Raw genomic sequence first — 23,202 nt, forward strand, 5'->3', positions numbered from 1 at the left:
TTTTTATTTATTTTTTTACAGTATTTTGTGCTTTTACTGCTTATTTTAGCCAGATATCTAAACACGGAAATTAGTCAAAAGCTAAATGTAATATAAATAAAATATATAATAAAATCACATCAAATTCCATTGGAACTAACAAAGCAATAAAAAAACACGAATAACATATTTTTTTAATGATTAAATTAATGACATAGGTTATTTTATTAGAATTATTGACCAATATTTAAGTTTATTTTTTGTCTTACCATTTTTATTTCGATTATTCACTTGTTTTTTTAATGGATTTTTAAAAATGTGTGTATTTATATTTTTATACACATTTTGCTGTTAAGTTTAAAAAAATAAAAATAAAACAATACTAATAGGATAGTAATGGCAACAAAACACACCACAGCTTATCTAATGTACGAGTACTTTTGACTAATATTTATGTGTAAAATGATATGTATCCCACGGAACCATAAAGTAAATTTAAACTAATTTCGACTAATTTTATTTGTATTATTGCCCAATATTTAAGTATATTTTTTGTCTGGACAAAATGTTTTTTTTTTTTTTTTTTACCATTTTTATTTTGATTATTCATTTGTTTTTGTTTTTTTTATGGATTTTTAAAAAATGTATTTATATTTAAAAAAACATTTTGGCTAGCTCAGTAAAAGTTAAGTTTAAAAAAAATACATACAAAACAATATTAATAGGACTACTACAATTACTAATAACAGTAATGGTGACAAAACACAACACAGCTTATCTAATGTACGAGTACTTTTGACCAATATTTATGTTAAATAATATGTATCCCAAGGAACCATAAAGTCTATTTTATTTTTGACTCATTTTATTTGTATTATTGACCAATATTTAAGTGTATTTTTTGTCTGGACAAACAATTATTTATTTACCGTTTTTATTTTCATCATTCATTTGTTTTTTTATTGGATTTTTTAAAAATGTATTTATATTTCTATAGAAATTTTGGCTAGCTCAGTAAAAGTTAAGTTTAAACAAAATATATAAAACATTAATAGGATTACTACAATTACTAATAACAGTAATGGCAACAAAACACAACACGGTTTATCTAATGTACGAGTACTTTTTACCAATATTTATATGTTTATTGATATGTATCCCACAGAACCATAAAGTCAATTTAATCTAATTTCGGCTAATTTTATTTGTATTACTGACCAATATTTAAGTCATTTTTTTGTCTGGACATAAAATTATTTATTTTTACCATTTATATTTTGATTATACATTTGTTTTTGTTATGGATTTTTTAAAATGTATTTATTTATATTTGTATCCAAATTTTCGCTAGCTCAGTAAAAGTTAAGTTTAAACAAAATATATAAAACAGTATTAATAGGACTACTACAATTACTAATATTAACAGTAATGGCAACAAAACACAACACAGCTTATCTAATGTACGAGTACTTTTGACCAATATTTATACGTTAAATGATATGTATCCCACAGAACCATGAAGTCAACTTTAGAAAAAATAAATAAATAAAAAATTAGATGCAAGATTTCAGTGAGCATTTATTTCCGGACTATACGGCGCACTTAAAATCCTTTTTTTTCTCCTCAAAACTCGACAGTGCGCATTATAACCCGGTGCGCCTAATGTACGGAATAATTCAGCTTTTGCTTACCGACCTCAAAGCAATTTTATTTGGTACATGGTGTAATGATAAGTGTGACCAGTAGATGGCAGTCAAACATAAGAGATAAGTGTAGGCTGCACTATGATGGCAATATGACTCAAGGAAACACCAACATTTTATATGTTCCATTGAAAATATAGAACATTACACACGGCGCTCAAAAATCTTTGGTAAGCTATGAAGCCGCACCACTTGATGAATTGTCGGCGCATTAAACATAGGAGATTTATTATGGTGTGTGTATAATGTAAGACATATCTGACATTTTTTTTCGTAATATTGTGTAAAAGCAAATTTTCTTACCTTCTGGTACCTGCTGATCTGTATTTGGGATCTGCATAAATCCTGAAAAACTACGCGCGTCTTCCTTTGTAGTCCGAGCCGACACTGTTGTCGATGAGCTTCTTCTTTTTCTCTATCTTCTTGTTATGGGACATTCATCTTCCGCTTTTGCCATTTCTAATACAAAGTAGTGTAAAGTTCTTACTTATATCTGTCAGTAAACTCGCCATGAAGGCGCTAAAACATACCGTTGTAGTGAGCTTACATTATTCACCCAAGGAACTTTAGTTATTAGAGAATTCCGTTCGAACGGTTTTTCACGGGTGTTGTTGTTTCCGGATGAGGAGATGCTGCTCCGTTATTGAACATAATTCCTGACTTTGTAAACAATAAAAAATGACAAAATAATTTTGAGATAATAAAATATATCAATGTAATCATTGTCGTATCCACTATATATGGCTTTTGTACTTGGTATTGTTATAGTCGATGTCTGTGTTGATCCACCCGTGGCATTTGTTTACATTGAGAGTTAGCTTGTTGTTAGCGGTTAGCTATCGTATCCTCCTACGGTGTGTAGTGAAGCATGTTTAGCTATTCCCAGTCCTGCAGTGATAATGATACTTGTAAGAAACGTACTTTATTTGGCGCCATGGAGGCGAGGATTAGTGATTTAGAAGTAGCTACAACACTGCAGACTGCGGATGGACGTTAGCTGCTAGCTAGCTAGCCATGTTTTAAATTAGTGGTCCCCAACCATCGGTCCGTGGACCGATTGGAACCGGGCCGCACAATAAAAAATAAAATAAAATAAAAAAAAATTATATATATATATATATATATATATATATATATATATATATATATATATATAATTTTTTTTTATTTTTATTTAATCAACATAAAAAACAAAATATATACATTATATATCAATACAGTCTGCAGGGATACAGTCCGTAAGCACACATGATTGTCCGTGGGACAAATTTTCAAGCGTTGACCGGTCCGCAGCTACAAAAATGTTGGGGACCACTGTTTTAAAGCGCATCTTGCAGTGTTTATAGCTTCTCCTATACTAACAAATTGATAAAATATGATAATGTACTTCTGAGGATCAAAATGAAAATAGTGAAATAAATGATGAATTCTAAAGTATTTTGATAAATACCTTGTAAAGACATGAGGCATGCTGTGTTAAAAGGTCAAGGCTTGTAAGTCTGTGATGACTGTAGGTCTTTGTAAATGTAGCGTGTGTGTGTGAGGCCCTATAATAACTATAATCACACGGGCGCACTCCTAAGCAGAGCGGCAGATAAAAATACGCTCCTTTGCTGCACAAACCGGGGCTGGGAAGTGGAAATAAACCGATGCATGTGTGTGTGTTTTCATTTGTAAGCACATTTGTCGACCACTGCGGCTTTGGGGGCGCTCCAGTCGGCCAATGTGACAACTCCAGACCGGAGGCCATTTTTTGTATAGGCTGAATACGTGCAACAGATAAATGGTGGGAGGAGCCTGTGCGTGCGCGTGTGAGTGATGGGTTGGCGGTTCGTTTCATGTGGTCGCCGAGAAACTGCCGTGACATTTCCCCACTGTAAATCTCTTCAAATTGGCGAGGAGATGGTTTGTGGAAGTGGAGATAGTCTGAGAAAGTACAAGCCGCATCTCGCAAACACACACACACACACACACATATGCTACACACTGCACACACACACTTTACCAGTCAGGAGATAAAACACTAAAATGTGACTTTTTCCTTTCTCCTTGCAGCCTACTTAGTTGTAATCATCACAATTGAGCTATTATCCCAAATGATGTGCATGTTTGGTGTGTTGTGTTGGTCGTGGTCATGGATGATGTACAGTAAATAGTGTAATTACAGTTTGTTCATTCAACCCTCAGTGATAATAGAGAGAGGCTGTGTGAAAATGCATTTATATCTAACAATTATTGTTAAAAACTTGTATTAGAATGTGGTAAGACCACACAGTCGTTTACTAACAAATATTAGCTATTGTGTTAGCTTTAGTTACATTCCCCAAAAAATAGACCGCGTTTTCCGGACCATAGGGCGCACCGGAATATAAGGCGCACCGCCGATGAATGGTCTATTTTTGATATTTTTTCAAATATAAGACACACTGGATTATAGGACGCATTAAAGGAGTCATATTATTATTAGGGATGTCCGGTAATGGCTTTTTGCCGATATCCGATATTCCGATATTGTCCAACTCTTTAATTACCGATACCGATATCAACCGATACCGATGTTTACAGTTGTGGAATTAACACATTATTATGCCTAATTTGGACAACCAGGTATGGTGAAGATAAGGTCCTTTTTAAAAAAAAAAATAAGATAAGATAAATAAATTAAAAACATTTTCTTGAATAAAAAAGAAAGTACAAAAATATAAAAAGTTACATAGAAACTAGTAATTAATGAAAATGTTAAAGGTTAGTACTATTAGTGGACCAGCAGCACGCACAATCATGTGTGCTTACGGACTGTATCCCTTGCAGACTGTATTGATATAAATTGATATATAATGTAGGAACCAGAATATTAATAACAGAAACAAACAACCCTTTTGTGTGAATGTGTGTAAATGGGGGAGGGAGGTTTTTTGGGTTGGTGCACTAATTGTAAGTGTATCTTGTGTTTTTTTATGTTGATTTAATAATAAAAAAATTAAAAAACACAAAAAAAACGATACCGATAATTTAAAAAAACGATACCGATAATTTCCGATATTACATTCTAAGGCATTTATTTATTTATGTCCGATATCGGATATCTCTAATTGTAAGCAAAACTAATTTAGTGCAAATTCATAAAAAAACACAACATAGATAAATAGATAAAAATACATAAAATACATTAAAAAAAAAATGTGTTGGGCAATGACCAAATTTCGATGGTCAAATCAACACCAAAACCCAACATTGATTAAACGTCGTTTAAAAACATGTTTCAATGTTGTATTTGTGTTGTAGAATATTGGTTGGGCAATGACCAATTATCAATGGTCAAATCAACACCAAACCCCAACATTGATTAAACGTCGTTTAAAAACATGTATCAATGTTGTATTTGTGTTGTAGAATAATGGTTGGGCAATGACCAAATATCAATGGTCAAATCAACACCAAAACCCAACATTGATTAAACGTTGTTAAAAAACATGTTTCAATGTTGTATTTGTGTTGTAGAATATTGGTTGGGCAATGACCAAATATCAACGGTCAAATCAACACCAAAACCCAACATTGATTAAACGTTGTTTGAAAACATGTTTCAATGTTGTATTTGTGTTGTAGAATATTGGTTGGGCAATGGCCAAATATCAATGGTCAAATCAACACCAGAACCCAACATTGTTTAAACGTGGTTTTAAAACATGTTTCAATGTTGTATTTGTGTTGTAGAATATTGGTTGGGCAATGACCAATTATCAATGGTCAAATCAACACCAAACCCCAACATTGATTAAACGTCGTTTAAAAACATGTATCAATGTTGTATTTGTGTTGTAGAATAATGGTTGGGCAATGACCAAATATCAATGGTCAAATCAACACCAAAACCCAACGTTGATTAAACGTTGTTAAAAAACATGTTTCAATGTTGTATTTGTGTTGTAGAATATTGGTTGGGCAATGACCAAATATCAACGGTCAAATCAACACCAAAACCCAACATTGATTAAACGTTGTTTGAAAACATGTTTCAATGTTGTATTTGTGTTGTAGAATATTGGTTGGGCAATGGCCAAATATCAATGGTCAAATCAACACCAGAACCCAACATTGTTTAAACGTCGTTTAAAAACATGTTTCAATGTTGTATTTGTGTTGTAGAATATTGGTTGGGCAATTACCATATATCAATGGTCAAATCAACACCAAAACCCAACATTGATTAAACGTCGTTAAAAAACATGTTTCAATATTGTATTTGTGTTGTAGAATATTGGTTGGGCAATGACCATATATCAATGGTCAAATCAACACCAAAACCCAACATTGATTAAACGTCGTTAAAAAACATGTTTCAATGTTGTATTTGTGTTGTAGAATATTGGTTGGGCAATGACCAAATATCAATGGTCAAATGAACACCAAAACCCAACATTGATTAAACATTGTTAAAAAACATGTTTCAATGTTGTATTTGTGTTGTAGAATATTGGTTGGGCAATGACCAAATATCAACGGTCAAATCAACACCAAAACCCAACATTGATTAAACGTTGTTTAAAAACATGTTTCAATGTTGTATTTGTGTTGTAGAATATTGGTTGGGCAATGGCCAAATATCAATGGTCAAATCAACACCAGAACCCAACATTGTTTAAACGTCGTTTAAAAACATGTTTCAATGTTGTATTTGTGTTGTAGAATATTGGTTGGGCAATGACCAATTATCAATGGTCAAATCAACACCAAACCCCAACATTGATTAAACGTCGTTTAAAAACATGTATCAATGTTGTATTTGTGTTGTAGAATAATGGTTGGGCAATGACCAAATATCAATGGTCAAATCAACACCAAAACCCAACATTGATTAAACGTTGTTAAAAAACATGTTTCAATGTTGTATTTGTGTTGTAGAATATTGGTTGGGCAATGACCAAATATCAACGGTCAAATCAACACCAAAACCCAACATTCATTAAACGTTGTTTAAAAACATGTTTCAATGTTGTATTTGTGTTGTAGAATATTGGTTGGGCAATGGCCAAATATCAATGGTCAAATCAACACCAGAACCCAACATTGTTTAAACGTCGTTTAAAAACATGTTTCAATGTTGTATTTGTGTTGTAGAATATTGGTTGGGCAATGACCATATATCAATGGTCAAATCAACACCAAAACCCAACATTGATTAAACATTGTTAAAAAACATGTTTCAATATTGTATTTGTGTTGTAGAATATTGGTTGGGCAATGGCCAAATATCAATGGTCAAATGAACACCAAAACCCAACATTGATTAAACATTGTTAAAAAACATGTTTCAATGTTGTATTTGTGTTGTAGAATATTGGTTGGGCAATGACCAAATATCAACGGTCAAATCAACACCAAAACCCAACATTGATTAAACGTTGTTTAAAAACATGTTTCAATGTTGTATTTGTGTTGTAGAATATTGGTTGGGCAATGACCAAATATCAACGGTCAAATCAACACCAAAACCCAACATTGATTAAACGTTGTTTAAAAACATGTTTCAATGTTGTATTTGTGTTGTAGAATATTGGTTGGGCAATGGCCAAATATCAATGGTCAAATCAACACCAGAACCCAACATTGTTTAAACGTGGTTTAAAAACATGTTTCAATGTTGTATTTGTGTTGTAGAATATTGGTTGGGCAATGACCAAATATCAATGGTCAAATCAACACCAAAACCCAACATTGATTAAACGTCGTTAAAACACATGTTTCAATGTTGTATTTGTGTTGTAGAATATTGGTTGGGCAATGACCAAATATCAATGGTCAAATCAGCACCAAAACCCAACATTGATTAAACATTGTTAAAAAACATGTTTCAATGTTGTATTTGTGTTGTAGAATATTGGTTGGGCAATGCCCAAATATCAACGGTCAAATCAACACCAAAACCCAACATTGATTAAACGTTTAAAAACATGTTTCAATGTTGTATTTGTGTTGTAGAATATTGGTTGGGCAATGGCCAAATATCAATGGTCAAATCAACACCAGAACCCAACATTGTTTAAACGTCGTTTAAAAACATGTTTCAATGTTGTATTTGTGTTGTAGAATATTGGTTGGGCAATGACCAAATATCAATGGTCAAATCAACACCGAAACCCAACATTGATTAAATGTTGTCAAAAAGCATGTTGTTTCAACGTTGTATTTGTGTTGTAAAATATTGGTTGGGAAATGACCAAAATTCAATGGTCAAATCAATGTCAGAACCCAACATTGATTAAATGTCGTCAAAAAGCATGTTTCAACCTAATTCAACAAGTTCTCAACGCTGTTTGAACGTCTTGTACCTGCTGGGAGGCAACTTTTGAAGTGGGTTCCTGCATGGTACGTCGGATGCCTGATATTGTTTTTGTTTTTTTCGTGACTAAATCCTCAGCGCCTCTGCTGTTTTCAGCAAAGTAGTTCAATTCATCTTCCAGACAAGATTAATCCACAACTAATTCCACATGGTTCAGCCATTAGATTTATTATAAATAAGAACATTTTTAAGCTTTGGTATCACACATGATTGTGTCAGATTTACACTCTTTCTCACGCTTGCTGGGGTTGTTCTGACGGAGAATTCCTCACCAGGACTTTGCCGTGCGTCAGTTCTCCGCAATCGAGTTATTGAATTTTCCGCCTTTTTAGACGGATTGCGTCACGATGACCAAACTACGACTAAATCATGTTATCAGACACATTTTTACCGGTCTCTGCGTGCAATGCTCTGGCACGTCTTTGGCAGCCCGGCGGCCAAAGATTTGCTCCAGATTGTGGTTTTGGATTGAGTAACTCCCAACCCAACATGCGGTCTTGCAGGTGAAAGCGGGACTTTTTAACATCGCACTTGTTGAGTGGAACAAGGTGAAGAGGCGTTCCGTAGGGTGACGTCGGCGCATCCAATAAACAAAGAACCCGGGCACACATCTGTTGTGATGCAGAGAGAACCTTCATGTCTTTCCAAATGATGATTTATCAAATGGAATCACAGCGATTGGGTTTCCCCCCGAGGCTTTGTATCCGCGAGGGTGGAGAACATCCAGCTGCGCACGTCTTTAAACACTCCAGATTGATAAAGGCAGGACTGTAAATGATGTTGAGGAGATTAAATGAGAATGTTTGGTTGGAAGTATTTGTCTCTGTCAACCTGAGGAATTAATCGGAGCCCGGGCCAGGTGATGAAAGCAGACTCCAAGATGGGATGTGAAACATGGGAAAAGCGGGTGGGCCTTATCTCTGCCATTGTTTCATTTGGCTTGTACCATATCGAGCTTTAACAAATTAGCGTTTCGACAAAGATACTGTCTCTCTGGCGCACTTTTCTGTTTGTGTTGGCCAGGGGATGGAATTGAACTCGGCCCAGAATGTTTGACGGTGAATTATAGCCCTAATGAATTGATTTGAGGTTGTTTCAAACATGGACGATTACTCCCTGCTCCTTTCTCTGTCATGACCTGTTGTCTGGTGTGCCTGTGTCGCAGCAACATCAATCTGTTGTGTTCTGTGTGTGTTACTGCAGTCATCTCGAGGACAACCAAGTCAGTGTCATCGAGAGAGGAGCCTTCCAAGACCTGCGACTGCTGGAGAGACTGTAAGTTTCACTCCAATATATCACGCACGCTGTTTTAAAGGGGAGCTGCACTTTTTATGGAATTTTGCCTATCGTTGACAATCATGAGGGACAGGAACACATTTCTTTTTTTATTTTTTTGATTGTAAAGATGATAAACGCTTGGAAGATGCGGCTAATTGAAATCATCGTTGTAGCTTTCAAAGCCTCTAAAACCACTTCAAAACCCTCAGTCAACGTTTTATATACACACTGCAAGTATTTATATATATATATATATATATATATATATATATATATATATATATATATATATATATATATATAAATATATAAAAATAAGGGCTGCAACTAACAACTAATTTGATAATCGACTAATCTGTCGATTACTTCGATTAATAATCGGATTAAAGAGACAAACTACATTTCTATCCTTTCCAGTATTTTATAGGGAAAAGAAACAGCATACTGGCACCGTACTTATTTTGATTAGTGTTTCTCAGCTGTCTGTAAATGTTGCGGTTTATAAATAAAGATTTATTAAAAAAAACAAAAAAAACAAAACAAATTATATATATATATATATATATATATATATATATATATAAAAGCCTCTGCGCATGCGCATAGATCCGACAAATCGATGACTAAATTAATCGCCAACTATTTTTATAATCGATATATACATACATACATACATACACACACACATTAGGGCTGGAACAACTAATCGATTATAAAAATAGTTGGCGATGAATTTAGTCATCGATTCGTCAGATCTATGCTATGCGCAGAGGCTTTTTAAAATGTATTTATATATATATATATATATATATATATATATATATATATATATATTTTTTTTTTTTTTTAAATAAATATTTATTTATAAACCGCAACATTTACATACAGCTTTTATCCGATTATTAATCGATTAATCGCAGATTAATCGATTATCAAATTAGTTGTTAGTTGCAGCCCTAATATATATATATATATATATATATATATATATATATATATATATATATATATATATATGTATACATACATCTATCTTCTTCTGCTTATCCGAGGTCGGGTCGCGGGGGCAGCAGCTTAAGCAGGGAAGCCCAGACTTCCCTCTCCCCAGCCACTTCGTCCAGCTCTTCCCGGGGGATCCCGAGGCGTTCCCAGGCCAGCCGGGAGACATAGTCTTCCCAGCGTGTCCTGGGTCTTCCCCGTGGCCTCCTACCGGTCGGACGTGCCCGAAACACCTTCCTAGGGAGGCGTTCGGGTGGCATCCTGACCATATATATTATTATTACATTATATATATATATATATATATATATATATATATATATATATATATATATATATATATATTGTAGTAGCAGACACCTTCATAACATCAAGTTTTATATACACACTGCAAGTATTTACAGTCGTGGTAAAAAGTGCTATGATCCGTGGTCCGGATCATGTTTTTGTATTTTCTGTTAGTTTTGGACTCCCTTAGTTCCTGTTTGTGACACCTGAGTTTGGTTTGGTGACCATGGCTGCTTATTGTTTTCACCTGCCTCTGGTGTTCGGGATGCTCACCTGTCTCTAATCTTTGCCAGTCAGTCGGCCTGGCGTCATTGTACGCTTCATGCCATGTCCACGTAAGTCTTGTTTATTTCATGCCACAGTTTCGTGAGGTTCCATGTCCATAGTTCCATGTTTCCTGCGCTAAGTTTTTGCCTAAGCTTCCGCGTGCGATAGGCACGCTTGCCTTTGTTTTGTAAGTTGGATGATTTATCAAGATGAAATCATGTTCCTACCTGCAAGTCCTGTTCTGAGTCGGCCGTTTGCATCCCAGGAGAACGAACCGTGCAGTAAGCTGCAACCCCGCCGTGACAAAATGTTGACATACACTTGTAAAGAACATAATGTCATGGCTGTTTTGAGTTTCCAATCATTTCTACAACTCTTATTTGTTTGTGATAGAGTGATTAAAGGCCTCACCTTTTCTGCTCCAAACATATTGCTGGGTATTGTGGCCAAACAGCTCAATTTTTGTTTCATCTGACATCACATGGACAAAGATAAGACCTTCTGGAGGAAAGTTCTGTGGTCAGATGAAACAAAAAATTAGATGTATGGCCACAATACCCAGCAATATGTTTGGAGGAGAAAAGGTGAGGCCTTTGCTCCAATCACTCTATCACAAAAAAACAAGAGTTGTAGAAATGATTGGAAACTCAAAACAGCCATGGCATTATGTTCTTTACAAGTGTATGTAAACTTTTGACCACGACTATACAGGTAAAAGCCAGTAAATTAGAATATTTTGAAAAACTTGATTTATTTCAGTAATTGCATTCAAAAGGTGTAACTTGTACATTATATTTATTCATTGCACACAGACTGATGCATTCAAATGTTTATTTCATTTAATTTTGATGATTTGAAGTGGCAACAAATGAAAATCCAAAATTCCGTGTGTCACAAAATTAGAATATTACTTAAGGCTAATACAAAAAAGGGATTTTTAGAAATGTTGGCCAACTGAAAAGTATGAAAATGAAAAATATGAGCATGTACAATACTCAATACTTGGTTGGAGCTCCTTTTGCCTCAATTACTGCGTTAATGCGGCGTGGCATGGAGTCGATGAGTTTCTGGCACTGCTCAGGTGTTATGAGAGCCCAGGTTGCTCTGATAGTGGTCTTCAACTCTTCTGCGTTTTTGGGTCTGGCATTCTGCATCTTCCTTTTCACAATACCCCACAGATTTTCTATGGGGCTAAGGTCAGGGGAGTTGGCGGGCCAATTTAGAACAGAAATACCATGGTCCGTAAACCAGGCACGGGTAGATTTTGCGCTGTGTGCAGGCGCCAAGTCCTGTTGGAACTTGAAATCTCCATCTCCATAGAGCAGGTCAGCAGCAGGAAGCATGAAGTGCTCTAAAACTTGCTGGTAGACAGCTGCGTTGACCCTGGATCTCAGGAAACAGAGTGGACCGACACCAGCAGATGACATGGCACCCCAAACCATCACCCAACCATGCAAATTTTGCATTTCCTTTGGAAATCTAGGTCCCAGAGTCTGGAGGAAGACAGGAGAGGCACAGGATCCACGTTGCCTGAAGTCTAGTGTAAAGTTTCCACCATCAGTGATGGTTTGGGGTGCCATGTCATCTGCTGGTGTCGGTCCACTCTGTTTCCTGAGATCCAGGGTCAACGCAGCCGTCTACCAGCAAGTTTTAGAGCACTTCATGCTTCCTGCTGCTGACCTGCTCTATGGAGATGGGGATTTCAAGTTCCAACAGGACTTGGCGCCTGCACACAGCGCAAAATCTACCCGTGCCTGGTTTACGGACCATGGTATTTCTGTTCTAAATTGGCCCGCCAACTCCCCTGACCTTAGCCCCATAGAAAATCTGTGGGGTATTGTGAAAAGGAAGATGCAGAATGCCAGACCCAAAAACGCAGAAGAGTTGAAGGCAACTATCAGAGCAACCTGGGCTCTCATAACACCTGAGCAGTGCCAGAAACTCATCGACTCCATGCCACGCCGCATTAACGCAGTAATTGAGGCAAAAGGAGCTCCAACCAAGTATTGAGTATTGCACATGCTCATATTTTTCATTTTCATACTTTTCAGTTGGCCAACATTTCTAAAAATCCCTTTTTTGTATTAGCCTTAAGAAATATTCTAATTTTGTGACACACGGAATTTTGGATTTTCATTTGTTGCCACTTCAAATCATCAAAATTAAATGAAATAAACATTTGAATGCATCAGTCTGTGTGCAATGAATACATATAATGTACAAGTTACACCTTTTGAATACAATTACTGAAATAAATCAAGTTTTTCAAAATATTCTAATTTACTGGATTTTACCTGTATATAAAGTAGAAACAGTATGGAATATGTACAATATACACACATACAAAAAAAAGGCAACTGGTGACTTTTTCACTAAATCTGGTGACTTTCCAACTCTTAGCAACTTCTTTTCTGAAAAAGCGATTTGCGACAAATCTAGGGATTTTTTTCCCACTGATGTTTTGGAGAGATAAGAGCACGTACAACTCTGACCCTCACGTTGCTTGGTTGCTGTTGACAATCCTTTCGAGCAGAAACGCTATGGACGGGTATATGTTCAGTTCAAGGCAAAACAGGAAGTACATTAGCGAACTGGCCCAAAGATGGCGCTGTAACCCAAATAACACACCATGTCAGTTCTATGCTGAGGTGAGCACAAAACATGGCATTTAAGTGAAGTCCACAAATTAGCCGCGCCGTTTTCTAAGCCGCGGGGTTCAAAGCTTAGGAAAAAAGTAGCGGCTCGTAGTCCGGTGCGGCTAAAATGTGGAAAAAATATGTTTTTCTTCTAAAATTTAGTGGATCTGGCTTATATACCGGTGAACTCTTTAGTCCGATTACTTCACACTGTGTTCCTAATATTGATATACATTATCTCAAATAACTTAAGTATCAAAAGTATTACATTTTTATTTCAGAGTTGATATTGGAGCTTAAGGATCTGGAATCGATATTTCAGTATCGACCCGCAAAAGTTAGTCCACAGCAGTTGTAACACTCGAGTGTCCAACTTGCATAGTTTTAGCGATCAATCAACTTATATCGCCCTTAATCACAAGTGTCTCAAAGGGCTGCACAAGCCACGGCAAGAAAAGAACCCAATGGAAACAACGAGAAACCTTGGAAGGGACCACAGACGTGGGGCAGCTAAGCTGATCCGTGGTTACCTGATAAACTCTCCACGCAGGAGAGCGGGGGTAGAGCAGAAAAAGATAGACGGCAGATCAACTGGTTTAGAAAGAGGTCTATTTTTAAAGGCTAGGGTGTATAAATGTGTTTTAAGATGGGACTTAAAGGGGAACATTATCACCAGACCTATGTAAGCGTCAATATATACCTTGATGTTGCAGAAAAAAGACCATATATTTTTTTAACCGATTTCCGAACTCTAAATAGGTGAATTTTGGCGAATTAAACGCCTTTCTATTATTCGCTCTCAGAGCGATGACGTCACAACGTGACGTCACATCGGGAAGCAATCCGCCATTTTCTCACTTTCGTCGGTGTGTTGTCGGAGGGTGTAACAACACGAACAGGGACGGTTTCAAGTTGCACCAGAGGCCCAAAGATGCGAAAGTGGCAAGAAATTGGATGAAATTTGTTCAAAATACGAGGGTGTGGGGAAAGCCGACGAAATGGTCAGTCGTTTGTTCCGCACACTTTACCGACGAAAGCTATGCTACGACAGAGATGGCAACCGTCCCTTATGTCACCGAAGATGATCAAGAGAAGAATATCGACCCTAGCTTCCCTGGCCTGCTGACATCAACTCCAAAACTGGACAGATCAGCTTTCAGGAAAAGGGTATGTCTACAGAATATATTAATTGATGAAAACTTTATTCATTACTCGCGGTTTTACGTAAATTATTATACATAAACTGTGTTTACCAATAATTTAGCTTAAAAACATTTATTTTTTTCTATCATTCGAGTACATTCGGGTAGTCTTGTGTAATGCAGTATTTTGTGTCTATTTAGGTATGGTTAACCTGAGTGCTGAAATCGTGGAAAAATATATTCTTAGCGCGCCTGAAATGGGCTGTCTGCACTCTCAAAGTGCATGTTGTTGCCAAATGTATTTCATATGCTGTAAACCTAGTTCATAGTTGTTAGTTTCCTTTAATGCCAAACAAACACATACCAATCGTTGGTTAGAAGGCGATCGCCGAATTCGTCCTCGCTTTCTCCCGTGTCGCTGGCTGTCGTGTCGTTTTCGTCGGTTTCGCTTGCATACGGTTCAAACCGATATGGCTCAATAGCTTCAGTTTCTTCTTCAATTTCGTTTTCGCTACCTGCCTCCACACTACAACCATCCGTTTCAATACATTCGTAATCTGTTGAATCGCTTAAGCCGCTGAAATCTGAGTCTGAATCCGAGCTAATGTCGCTATATCTTGCTGTTCTATCCGCCATGTTTGTTTGTATTGGCATCACTATGTGACGTCACAGGAAAATGGACGGGTGTATATAACGATGGTTAAAATCAGGCACTTTGAAGCTTTTTTAGATATATTGCATGATAGGTAAAATTTTGAAAAAAACTTTGAAAAATAAAATAAGCCACTGGGAACTGATTTTTAATGGTTTTAACCCTTCTGAAATTGTGATAATGTTCCCCTTTAAATGCTTCTATTGAGGTACCATTCCAGAGTACTGGAGCCCAAATAGAAAACGCTCTATAGCCCGCAGACTTTTTGGAGGCTCTGGGAATCACGAATACGACGGATTTCTTTGAACGCAGACTTTTTATTTTTACTTAAATGTCCTTATTTTTTTAAGAAAATTACTTGCTACCTTAGAAAAATAAAAAAATTACTGCTTGTTTCTTCTGCAGAAACCTTCTAAAAACACATGTAATGAGCTAATTGTTCAGCTTAGCTCACGGACTGACCCCATTACCTGTGAGTCACTGAAAGTGTTGGTTTTGCAAAGTCGATTATTTGATGATCAAGGCACGCGGTCCGTGGGGAGTCCGCAGACGGCGGCGCACCTGAGACCGCCGTACATCATCGAGGGCGGTCCCGAGTCCCAGCTTAGATTGGCGTTTTGACAGACTCATGGCTCCAGATCAGTTGGCGAGTGTCAGGTGGAAAACCCGCTGAGTGGCAGCGACATGTGTACGTCAGCGCAGATTGAACCTGCGATAGCGTGGGCAGGGCGAGGCGGGGCGGCCGGGAGTTCACGCAGGGGCGGATGTGATAGGCGAGTCTCTCTTTAAAGACGTCTTCAAATGTGCTGCGTCAGAAGCGGGTCAGAGTTCACGGAAGGAAGAGCCTGGGGGGGCAAAGTGTGCATGCTCTTTCAATTAAAACATGTTTGCTTTTGACAGCGACTATGATGAATTATGTGCAAAACAAACCCATGCCGTGTAACCTATGACAGGGGTGCCCAAAGTGCGGCCCGTAGCACAATTGTTAGCATTCTAATATTATAGTTTAGTACACACCTCATCATTTTAGTATTTTTAGGTGATATATAATGCACTTCTTTTCAGGTGTATTTTACTACCCAGCAGGCACAAGACATTGATACGTTGATTATACATATGTCCTTTAAAAGTGACTTTGAAACAACGTTGAAAAATAGTTGTATTTGTAAATTGAGACAGCGTTGGCGCCTAACGTTAGATCCACGTTGTTGGTTGGGAAATTGACCAAATTTCAATGATCAAATCAACGTCAGAACCCAACATTGTTTAAACGTTGTCAAAAAAGCATGTTGTTTCAATGTTGTATTTGTGTTAAATATTGGTTGGGAAATGACCAAAATGCAATGGTCAAATCAACATCAGAACCCAACATTGATTAAATGTTGTCAAAAAGCATGTTAAAGTTGTATTTGTGTTGTACAATATTGGTTGGCAAATGATCAAAATTCAATGGTCAAATCAACGTCAAACAGCATGTTGTTTCAACGTTGTATTTGTGTTGTACAATATACGTTGGAAAATGACCATAATTCAATGGTCAAATCATTGTCAGAACCCAACATTGATTAAACGTTGTCAAAGCATGTTGTTAAAGTTGTATTTGTGTTGTAGAATATTGGTTGGCAAATGATCAAAATTCAATGGTTAAATCAACGTCACAACCAGACTTTGAATAAACGTCAAAAAGCATGCTGTTAAAGTTGCATTTATGTTGTGGAATCCATCCATCCATTCATCCATTTCCTACCCCTTGTCCCATTTGGGGTCGTGGGGGGTGCAGGACCCTATTTGAGCTGCATTCATGTTGGTTGAAAAATGACCATATATCAATGGTCTAATCAACGTCAGAATCCAACAATGATTAAGCGTTGTCAAAAAAGCATGTTGTTAAAGTTGTATTTGTGTTGTAGAATATTGGTTGGGAAATGACCAAAATTCAATGGTCAAATCAACGTCACAAGCTGACATTGAATAAACCTCAACAAGCATGTTGTTTCAATGTTGTATTTGTGTTGTAGAATATTGGTTGGGAAATGACCATAATTCCAATGTCAAATCAGTGTCACTACCCAACATTGATTAAATGTCAAAAAAGCATGTTTAAGTTGTATTTGTTTTGTAGAATATTGGTTGGGAAATGACCATAATTCAATGGTAAAATCAACGTCACAAGCTGACATTGAATAAACTTTGTCAAAAAGCATGTTGTTTCAACGTTGTATTTGTGTTGTAGAATATCGGTTGGGAAATGACCAAAATTCAATGGTCAAATCAACGTCAGAACCCAACATTGAATAAACTTTGTCAAAAAGTGTGTTGTTTCAACGGTTAGGTTTGAGTTGCTCAACGTCAGGACCTAAGTCAACAAGTTCTCAACGTTGTTTCGATGTCTGGTCCCTGCTGGGTATTGTATTTTATTCATGCTTCTGTGTTACTATGTAAATGTAACACTGTGTGCACTATTTTTTATATTTTTAGTGGTTTCTTATGTCTGTACAGCAATTTGGCCAACTGGGGTTGTTTTTAAAATGTGCTATATAAATGATCAAACTGAACTGAACTCGGCTCGGCGTCAACTATTTTGTTACTTGACAAATGATACCTGTTAGCATGATAACATTAATATTAGGGGTGTGGGAAATAATCGATTCGAATTCATATCGCGATTCTCACTTTGTACGATTCAGTATCGATTCTCATTTTTCAAAAATAAATGATAAATGATAAATGGGTTGTACTTGTATAGCGCTTTTCTACCTTCAAGGTACTCAAAGCGCTTTGACACTACTTCCACATTTACCCATTCACACACACATTCACACACTGATGGAGGGAGCTGCCATGCAAGGCGCTACCAGCACCCATCAGGAGCAAGGGTGAAGTGTCTTGCTCAGGACACAACGGACATGACGAGGTTGGTACTAGGTGGGGATTGAACCAGGGACCCTCGGGTCGCGCACGGCCACTCTTCCACTGCGCCACGCAGATTTTTTTATTTTATTTTTTATTTTTATTTTATTTTATTTTATTTTTTTATTAATCAATCCAACAAAGTAATACAAAGCAATACCAACCCCGACCCAGCAACACTCAGAACAGCAATAAACAGAGCAACTGAGAGGAGTCACAAACACCACACAGAACAATCCAAAAGTAGTGAAACAAAAATGAATATTATCAACAACAGTATCAATAATAGTTACAATTTCAACATAGCAGTGATTAAAAATCCCTCATTGACATTGTCATTAGACATTTATAAAAATAAAAAAAAGAACAATAGTGTCATTGGCTTTCACTTGCATCGCATTTCATAAGCTTGACAACACACTGTGTCTAATATTTTCACAAAGATAAAATAAGTCATATTTTTGGTTCATTTAATAGTTAAAACAAATTTACATTATTGCAATCAGTTGATAAAACATTGTCCTTTACAATTATAAAAGCTTTTTACAAAAATCTACTACTCTGCTTGCATGTCAGCAGACTGGGGTAGATCCTGCTGAAATCCTATGTATTGAATGAATAGAGAATCCTTTTGAATCGGGAAAATATCGCTTTTGAATCGAGAATTGCGTTGAATCGAAAAACATCGATTTATAATCGAATCGTGACCCCAAGAATCGATATCGAATCGTGGGACACCCAAAGATTCGTAGCCCTAGTTAATATGCTAGCCTTCTTTTTCTTAGCTAATTTTGTAGGTGTACACCTCCGTCATATTTTGCTTGATGAATACTAACGTTAGCAGGCGAGCATTTTAAACACATTTTTTTAGGCACACTTCAGAATAGTATATTTTCGTACTTGACGCATGTAACAGTTAGCGATTAGCATGCTAGATTTTTTTTTTATACCTCATTTAGCAAGTGTATGCCGCTAAATGTAACTGTAAGCATGCTTTTGGTAGCATGTTTACATAGTAGCATGTTTACATAGTACTGTTAGCATGCTAGCTTTTTTAGCTTATTTTGCTCATATTTTTTAGTTGAAGCTAATTGGTTTGGCTCTTCAGCATTCACACATAATTTCTACTGAAATGTTATTTTCTAGTTCCTTAAAAAAATCTATATTTTGTACTAGTTTTGAATTTGAAAACTAGCAAAATGGCCCCCGCATCCTTTGACTTGTCAGCCTGTGGCACTCAGTGGAAAAAGTTTGGGCACCCCTGACCTGTGAGTTAGTAGTGAAAGGTTTAACCCATTCATAACCAAAAACGGTGATTAAAATGCCTTCGCCGACAGCCCCTCTGATGCCGTTGAGGTTAAAGGTGACGGGTGAGGAGGACGCATGATTTATCGCGCCTCAACGTGAAAAAGATGGAGCTTATCTCGTCTTCAGCCCGGGCGAGGACATCCATCTTTGTCCACACGTGAATATAACATAAATCACACACATCACAGGGGCCCGCGCTGGGGCCCCCGAAAGTCACGGTGTGTCTAATAAAGTTGTAACACACTCCGAGTGCTTCCAGATTGTGAGAAGACGCGCGTCATTATTTGATGAATCACTGGAACTGATGTCCATTTCCTCTTTCGACATGAACATGGCGACAATTGTCAAATATTAAATGTAGGGACCCTAAGCAGATTTTTATTTTTAATACAAAAATATTATTATACTGTTTGAATCAAACTTGGTTCTAATTTAATGCATGTTTTGTACTAGAGTGAATTCATGTTTTTTCCCCCAAAATATTACATTTTACACAGACTATCAAAACAAATCTGTAGAATTTATGGTAAAATGCGGGCAGCTGTGGTTGCCAGAAATTCACCGTAAAAAAAAAATACGGTCATGATGTATATGACCTTGAATCCGTTAATTTTACAGTTGACTGTTTTGCTTACGGTAAATTACCACGGAAAAATGTATAGGTTTTTTTTGTTTATTTTTTAGCTTTAATGTTAAGTAGGAACAAGATACTTGATGCTTTATTTGTCATTGCACTCAAAATACAACAAAACTTGTCTAAGAAGGTTCTTGTTCATTCAGGTTATTGGCATCTTAGAGCATTCAATCGATCGTGACCAGACTGTTTGGTTTGTCTTAGGGGATGTCTCTTATCCGAGTTGGCTTCATCAGTTCATGCTCATAGACTTGGATTGGTCAGATCTAGACTAGCGGCTTGTGCCAATACCTCAGTTGGCTTCATCAGTTTGGGCTTATAGACTTGGATTGGTCAGATCTAGACTAGTGGCTGGTGCCAATACCTCAGTAGGCTTCATCAGTTTGGGTTCATAGACTTTGATTGGTCAAATCGAGTCTTAGACTTGGATTGGTCAGATCTAGTCTAGCGGCTGGTGCCAATACCTCAGTAGGCTTCATCAGTTCGTGCTCATAGACTAGGATTGGTCAGATCCAGTCTTAGATTTGTCAGATCTAGTCTCGCGGCTGGTTCCAATACCTTGATAGGCTTCATCTGTTTGGGCTCATAGACTAAGGTTGGTCAGATCTAGTCTAGTGGCTGGTGCCAATACCTCAGTAGGCTTCATCAGTTTGGGCTCAGACATAGATTGGTCAGATTGAGTCTTAGACTTAGATTGGTCAGATCTAGTCTAGCGGCTGGTGCCAATACCTCAGTAGGCTTAATCAGTTTGTGCTCATAGACTTATATTGGTCAGATAGAGTCTTAGACTTGGATTGGTCAGAACTAGTCTAGCAGCTGGTGCCAATACCTCAGTAGGCTTCATCAGTTTGGGTTCATAGACTTAGATTTGTCAGATCTAGTCTAGCAGTTGGTGCCAATACTTCAGTAGGCTTCATCAGTTAAGGATCATAGACTTAGATTGGTCAGATCTAGTCTAGCGGCAGGTGCCAATACCTCAGTAGGCTTCATCAGTTTGGGCTCATAGATTTAGATTGGTCAGATCGAGTCTAGCGACTGGTGCCAATACCTCAGTAGGCTTCATCAGTTTGGGCTCATAGACTTGGATTGGTCAGATCTAGTCTAGCGGCTGGTGCCAATACCTCAGTAGGCTTCATCAGTTCGTGCTCATAGACTAGGATTGGTCAGATCCAGTCTTAGACTTGGATTGGTCAGATCTAGTCTAGCGGCAGGTGCCAATACCTCAGTAGGCTTCATCAGTTTGGGCTCATAGATTTAGATTGGTCAGATCGAGTCTAGCGACTGGTGCCAATACCTCAGTAGGCTTCATCAGTTTGGGCTCATAGACTTGGATTGGTCAGATCTAGTCTAGCGGCTGGTGCCAATACCTCAGTAGGCTTCATCAGTTTAGGCTCATAGACTTGGATTGGTCAGATCTAGTCTAGCGACTGGTGCCAATACCTCTGTAGGCGTCCCCAGTTAGGGCTCATAGACTTAGATTGGTCAGATCTAGTCTAGCGGCTGGTGCCAATACCTCAGTAGGCTTCATCAGTTACGGCTCATAGACTTAGATTGGTCAGATCTAGTCTAGCGGCTGGTGCCAATACCTCAGTAGGCTTCATCATTTTGGGCTCATAGACTTAGATTGGTCAGATCGAGTCTTAGACTTGCTTGGTTAAGCCAAAGTTGCACATGTTCCTGGCACACCGTACACCACAGGGTACAATGAGGCTATCTTGGGGACTTAGCCATAATATTATGTTCAATGATGGAGCAGGGAAGCCCCGTGTCATTCATTTGACATTTTTCCATGCGCTTATTCACGCTAAATGAGGACCGTGGGGCCCCTCTAGAGCATGTGACCTGTCTTCTTGGACTCCCTTTCCAGCGGCGGGTGAAAGTCGGGGTCTTGTTATCAGAATCACACAGGTTCAAAGGTCAGTGTCTGTCTCTTCTCCGCTGTGGATTCTATTTTTCGACCTTATGACCTTCAACACTCCACACATTTTTTGTCTCTGAGGAACCAATACATCTTTTGGTCCCAACCTTTGTTGGCCTGCTATAATTATGAGCATAGAGGCAGGAGGCGTTTGGATGTTTGTGAGTACTTGTAGTTTTTAAAGTTTATTTCGAACATACATAGACTTACGATAAAATCAACAATAAAATCCTGCGAAACAAGCATGTCGGGATGAAATATTCTGTGTTTTTTCCTGACCTAACGTATAGACTTACAATATCTATATTTGACCTATTTCCATTTTCGCATGACATCTCTGAATCATAGTAATTACTATCAGTTTTATCAGAACATGGTAAGGTAACTAGAATTTGCCATTCCTGTAGGAATTGCGGGTGAATGCCCTTTGTGCGTGAACCGCTGATACGTGTGAGTGGAACTTGGAAAATGATTGTCCTAGGTGAGTGTAGTGTTTAGATGGTGGAACGGTTCGAATCGTGGGAGAAATGTGAGATATGGAGAGTTTTGTCTGTTTCCCATTCATTGTCAATGGGGAGAACATTCCGGTAAAACCGCGATTTTTGGGAAAGGGAAAACATGTTTTTCGAAATCGAAAGAGTAATGTGGGTGGATGATTAAAAGGTCGGAATGGGGTTTAAAAATGGCGCAACATTTTGAGAATTTAGGGCATTGTAGAACTATGAATATGTCCATTCATTTTAATGGAACTTTTCTGAAAATTGGAACATTACGGGAAAACCGGACATTTTTGAAAATATTGATACTAGCACAAATATCCTAGATGATATTAATGGGTTGGTGTTGCAATTTTTGGATTCGGTAACATTTTTTTGACCTCGTAACACTTTGAATTGACTGTATGTATCCCTTTCAGACTGTATTGATATATATTGATATATAATGTAGGAACCAGAATATTAATAACAGAAAGAAACAACCCTTTTGTGTGAATGAGTGTGAATGAGTGTAAATGGGGAAGGGAGTTTTTTTGGGTTGGTGCACTAATTGTAAGTGTATCTTGTGTTTTTCATGTTGATTTAATAAAAGAAAACAAAAAAAAACTGTTTGATTTGAGAATTGGTATTTCGGAATTTCGGGAAAAC

At 37.3% G+C, this 23,202-nt stretch overlaps 1 protein-coding gene across 2 annotated transcripts in view; it reads left to right on the forward strand.

Moving 5' to 3' along the window:
- The window catches only part of slit3 (slit homolog 3 (Drosophila)), a 615,812-nt gene that overhangs the window by 67,171 nt on the left and 525,439 nt on the right, over window positions 1-23,202 (forward strand). For both annotated transcript variants that reach the window (XM_061976782.1, XM_061976783.1), the window contains exon 5: window positions 9,229-9,300. In XM_061976782.1, coding sequence (XP_061832766.1) covers window positions 9,229-9,300 — 72 coding nt within the window. The remainder of the gene's footprint in view (window positions 1-9,228; window positions 9,301-23,202) is intronic.

The sequence above is a fragment of the Nerophis lumbriciformis genome, linkage group LG16 (genome assembly GCF_033978685.3).
Source record: "Nerophis lumbriciformis linkage group LG16, RoL_Nlum_v2.1, whole genome shotgun sequence".
Classification (NCBI taxonomy): Eukaryota; Metazoa; Chordata; class Actinopteri; order Syngnathiformes; family Syngnathidae; genus Nerophis; species Nerophis lumbriciformis.